Source organism: Chaetodon trifascialis, chromosome 11 (genome assembly GCF_039877785.1).
Source record: "Chaetodon trifascialis isolate fChaTrf1 chromosome 11, fChaTrf1.hap1, whole genome shotgun sequence".
Lineage (NCBI taxonomy): Eukaryota > Metazoa > Chordata > Actinopteri > Chaetodontiformes > Chaetodontidae > Chaetodon > Chaetodon trifascialis.
In genome coordinates, this window is record NC_092066.1 from 17,322,638 (window position 1) to 17,328,637 (window position 6,000).

A 6,000-nucleotide genomic window follows, 5' to 3' on the forward strand; every position below is an offset into this window, starting at 1 on the left:
ACAGCTGGAGCCATCATACAACCCTGATTCCAAGAGAGTTTGGACACATGTAAAACTTAGATACAGACAGAATTCTAACATTTGCAGGCTTTTTTTTTTAAACCAACAACGGTTTTATGAAATGTTCCTGAGCCCATGCACTAATACTTTTTATAAAAAAATGTGTTCACAAAGTGGTGAACCTCTCTCCATCCTCGCTTGTGAGCGACCGAGCCTTTCCAGGATGCTCCTTTCATACCCAATCATGATAATATCACCTGTTACCGATGAACCTGTTTACCTGTGGAATGTTGTAAACAGGTGTTTTTGGAGCGTTCCACAACTTTCCCAGTCTTCAGTTTCTCCCGTCTTAACTTGTGTGAAATGTGTGGCTGCATCAAATAAAGAATTTGCATATATTTACAAAAATCAATTAAGTTAATGAGGTAAAACAGTAAATATATTGTTTGTACTATTTTCTATTGAATATGTGTCACATAGGATTAGCAAATGATCACGTTCTGTTTTATTTCTGCTTTTCACAGCGTCCAAACTTTCTTGGAATCAGGGTTGTATTCAGTGCCTATTACTTAAGCTGTCATCTACTTAACTGATGAGACAAGCTGCGTCAGGATCTGGGTGCCTCAGCTGAACAGTTAACTAGACGAAAACCTGAAATTATCTACTCTACTGCTGACTGGTAGATTTATGCTGGGAAAATGCGTCACATTTGGTAAGATAATGGATTTTCATGAGCTCCTGTCCAGCCTGTGTGACCCCCCCCCCCCCCCCCCTTTCTAAAGGTGCTCACTTAAGAGGAAACTACAGTTTGCACGTATCCTGGTACCGAGGCTCCTTGATGACTCATGGGTAAAATGGAGGTCACAACTCTGTAGCTTGCGGCCTTCCAAAACTTGTTTGTACTGTAGCTCAGTTTGCCCAACATGGTATGAGGATAGTATGAGGACACCCAAAAGGCTATTTTACTGTGCAACAATGCAAGGAAATCCATGAAAGGCCGATCAGATAAGGTGGAAATAAATCACCTAGTAGACCCACAAGGTCTGTGTTTCATTTGAGATCAAACAAACAATCTATATCCAAAGAAATAGAGCGGGCGCTCATTTGCAAGATTGGTTTCACCTCTTGTTTCTCTGAAAGTGCAATACTTGCTAGACTTGCTCTTTTACCTGGATGGCCCTTATCATTTTCCCCTTGTCAGGGTAATGCCGCCACACCGAGAGTCGAGACTCATTAGCTTTAAAGACGAGTGAAGCAGGAATTGTAAACAAATGTTTCCACTCAACCCACAAATCGTTTATGATTGATGGAGGGAACTTGTTCCTGTCAGTGTGCCTCTGCTAGCTGCTCTGGGAATTCCTCAAGGCTCACAGCAAATGAAAAGACAGTATCTAAAACCACTTTGGCTACATGTTTTGTTCAATATTACAAAAAAATGAGAGCTACTCAAAATCTCAGGACTGCCGATCCTAAAAACAGTAACATTCCTATCTATAACTGACCTGCAGATTGCCATCTAGGACCTATATTTAATAAAACATTTGACAATGTTTTTACAAAGGTAGGGCAACTGTTATACCTACACATGTTGAACTTATTAAAGAGCTCTTCTAAGACATGAAAGGAAACTGTGAGGTAAAAGCAAACATTAGGTCTGAGCCTCAAGTGTAAGCAGGTTAGCTTGCTCTTTAAGCCTGAAAGCTCTAAGTCCAACAACAAGAGCTCCATTCAGACAATAGGACAATGGAAAAGTTGAGGGCACCATCCAGGCTCACACCAAGCCCTTGCCATTTCTGCGCGAGGCCTATCTGAGCCTACAACCTGACACCCGGCCGTCTTACCCCTGCAGCTGGCTGCAGAGTGTTGGCCACAGCCTGGCGCTCTGCTGCTACCAGAAATAGCAACACAGGCTAATAAGCACCAATCCTACAAATGCAGCCTTCACACAAGCCTTAGACATATTCCATGCCAAGTCAAACTGTTGGTTATGTCTTCCACTTCAGGGCAATAATGGTCATTTCTCAGGCAGACAGACAGTAGATTTCTTGTGTGTCCAGAAAACTGAAGCCGCAGTGTCACAAAGGAAAACAAGCGATAAACTGCTCTGAAGCACCTGTTGCTCTGCTGAATTCATCTGGTTCCACTCCATATAAACCACCATGGTGATATATGTTAAAGTTTAGCTGGCTTGGTTCACTCTAGTTAAACAAAAACGCATGTTTAAAAAGTGAAAGCGTGACTTTCTAGATAGTGTTTTTAGGTCTTAATAAAATATGCAGAATGCTCTACAGCCTCATTTAGGAAAACAACATATGGCCGGGCTTGTGTTATTGTCATCTTAAACATGATCTCAACAGTCCAAATGTCTTAATTACACATATGTTTTGTTTTTAACTTCAAATAAGAGCCAAGTATGGCAGATTAATTCATACTATAAATTCTAAGGTAGTAAGAGTCTGAATGAATGAATGCTCTGTGCATTATATTATAATTTAAGCAACATTTAAGTAATATTGCTTATTATTGTTGTTGTTATAAGTAATAGCATCAATAGAAAGTTTACTTGTATTTCTGGTTAGTTCATTGTAAACTGTAACATCCTGATCCAGGGCTCCATCTGACAGGTCAAATGTCTGCATGCTGAGTGGGAATGGCATGTGTAAATACAATGATTTTCCTTATTCATCGCATCGTTTGGGATGTTTTTATTGGATGTGTTCATTTTGCGATGATGATGAAATTACAATATATTGCTATGGTCCATTTAGGTCCTCATACGCAACAGCTGGTCTAGCCTACACCTGTTTTGCCATCAACTTAAGGTTTTCTGACTCAGTTCAAAATGTGCCATCGAGTAGAAAATAGTGTTTGTCAGGCTGGGTCATCCATACATGGAATGGATAAAGCGTTTGAGAAAACACCTGTGTCAAGTGAAGAAAAAAAAACAAACAATGTTAACAGAGTATAATAAGATCAAACTGGTTAAGCAACAGGTCAACACCACCTGTTGCTTCAGTGATCAGTTTCAGTCTGCAGGGCCCCATAAGACACATTTAAACTAATACCTCTCACAGGTGTTAACTTAGTGTTAACCCCAGTGCTGCCTGAGAAGATGAATGTGTGTGTGTGTGTGTGTGTGTGTGTGTGTGTGTGTGTGTGTGTGTGTGTGTGTGTGTGTGTGAAAGAGAGAGAGAGAGAGAGAGTAATCAGACTGGTTGGAACATCAACATGAAGCCAGTTTTTGAGGGTACTGATAAAGTCATGCTGGCTGCACTTGAAACGTGATAAGATCCAATTCTGCATCAGTTATTCGTCAATATGTCTGTCAGAAAATGTATTTCGGGTCTGAAACCGCATTAGTCAGTGAGTCAGGACTGTTCGTGGAGAATAATGAGACGTGAGTGTAATGCTGCATTCAGGGACTTTCTGTTTTTGAGTACTTAAAACAACATTTTCTGGGTGATGTTTCGCTGCTTGTGACATGTTTGAAGTTCATCCGGTCTGTAACGAGTTTGAAAAAACTTTACGTCAAGCAAACCAGTGAACACTTGCTCTTTACAAAAGACAGACACAGTTAGCATTCAGTCACGTTACTGATACGTATATTAACACGAAAAAATATAGAATTGCCGCCATATAAAAACACGAAACACACTTTGAAAGTAACGTAATCGCAGGTTAACTTGACGTCAGCCTACAAACCTGTAACGTTAAGTTAACGTTTAACAACCATTATGGGACTTAACCTACAGCAACACTAACGTTAAAACTTTTCACAACTACAGCCTTTGTGTTCGCTCACACGGCAGCCTCGGCACAAATATGCCGGTTTGAAACTCGGATATTTCAGAAGTTACTTTGGATAATTGTTTCCCAGGCCTCAATCCATGGACAATTCCCAGACAACCCTTTGGCTTCAGGCAGAGGCCCCTCACTTAAATACACCGCTATCGACTCACAGCGACTCAACTTTCATGAAATTAAAGTGTCTGCTAACTTAGAACTGAACCTCTGGAGCGAGTTTGCGCACTTTTCGCAACAGTTGACAACTTTTCCTACCTGCACGGAATCGGCGGCCATCTTGGTTTTCGCCTTTGAATCAAATCCTACGGGGAGAGAGGAGGGGAGGTGGGACTCCAAAAACAAGCCTTGTTTTAAGTTTCCCTCTCTGGCGACAAAAAGAAGCGATTATTTGGACCAAATCATCGGTCATCTCGGGTACACGGGGCTTCCCATGTCGTCTTCACACTTCATTTACGCGGTCACACCGTCCTGGAGGGGTCCTGGGGGGTGGAGTACAGCTCATAAATAAGAAAGCTGGAGCATAAATCTGTCCCAGTGCAGTTGGAGAAAGAGGCGGTGGTAAAGTGGAAGAGTCCGCCCAGAGGAGCCCGGACACACGTGATCCAGAACTTCATCCAGGCTGGCCTCACCTCATGGCAGCAGCCTGAAGTCATCGAGGGGTAAACACAGGCATGGAAAAACATGGAGCCCAGTCAGGGTGCTGGGAATACACATTAAAATCTACAAGCTGACAGAGGAAATCCTTCATAGATGTGTGCCATTTAATCAGCGGCGGAAGAAGCACTGAGATATTTAGTAAAAGCAGCAATACCTCTGTGAAAAGTACTCTATTACAAGTCACACTCCTGCTTTACTTGCACTTTCACTGAGTACAGGATCAAAAGTAAAAGTACTGCATGCTGACAGGCTCCAGCAGTGACAGATAGAGTAACACAAAAGCAGCAAAAAAACTCCATTGTAAGAAAAACTTTGAATACCTAAATTGTAGTAGTAAGTATAATTAGCAGCAAAATCTTAATTTAAATATTTCAAATGTAAAAGTACCCAGAATGGGCCCCTCAAAAATGCTGTAAAGATTGTTTGATTATAATTTTTGAAGCTTTAAAATGTGGCCAGCAAACTTACATTTAAGGTATAACTTCATCTGCTCACTGCCGGACAGTTTATTCTATAAATGTGCATCACACATTACAGTCAGGTAAATGCAATAGGGTTTGCCTTTGAAATGCAGTTGGGGTAGAAGTATGAACAAATATACTGTACTCAAATAAAGCATAAGTGCCTCCAAATGGCACCTGAGTCAAGACTGCACCTTAGCAATGCAAACAAAAGCTGCTATACACTAAATAAAAAGCACAGTTTACTTTTCAGTTGCAGAGCCAGAAAGATCATGGAGCTGCTACGAAGAAACCACACTGAACTCTTCTCCACTTGGGCCAGTGCACGACATGTCACACCTCAGTGAGAAGACTTACAGCTGCATTACATAACCCACAGGGACACAGTCATCACAAGCCATATGTCTCAGAGGCTGGGCACGCTCTGTGCGTATGGCGTAATGTCACAGATATTTATTGGTGTGGACAACAACACCGGCTCCTCATTCATAAACTGAGCATTGTCTACATAATAAAAATGGCAGAGGCCTTGTTGGCTAGACTTCTGAATTATGTGCTCCTGTTGGGAATTTCTAGTCTTTGTTTCTGTCTCCACAGGGACCCTATCCAGAGGCTGACCAAGGACAGGTGCTTCAGGCAGGATGTGATGGTTCTGTCCTTCATTTATGGATCAATATGGTTTAATGGGTGAATTGTTTGGTGTATGAGGACAAAGAGTGGAAATAATATGGTGTAATGCTGTAGCAGCGGGTTGGTCAATATCTATTATTATCTACCTTTATCAGAAATATACATGTCTTTGTCTCTCCAGCTGTTCTACCAACCCTGTTCCAACGGCTGAATGAACATTATACTGATCTGAGGGCGTCTTATTACCCATAATAAACATGATGATTTATGCTCTGATTAGTGGGATGATTGCTATGTTTTATTGTGCAGACAGGTGTTAAGAATTGCCCCGCAAGGTTGTAAAAATCAGAGAAATCCTAACAGATTTTTTGGTGTCGCCCCCCAAACGTGTGGTTTGGGGGCATCTGAGGGGGCTAGGGGTCTGAGACCCTAACCAGCTGTGGTGCCC

General features: G+C 41.7%; 1 protein-coding gene across 1 annotated transcript in view; it reads right to left on the reverse strand.

Annotated features, from left to right (window-relative positions):
* The window catches only part of pkn2a (protein kinase N2a), a 22,240-nt gene extending 17,893 nt beyond the window's left edge, over positions 1–4,347 (reverse strand). The window contains exon 1 of the mRNA XM_070973874.1: positions 4,060–4,347. Coding sequence (XP_070829975.1) covers positions 4,060–4,080 — 21 coding nt within the window. The 5' untranslated portion in view covers positions 4,081–4,347. The remainder of the gene's footprint in view (positions 1–4,059) is intronic.
* Positions 4,348–6,000: the final 1,653 nt, after the last annotated feature.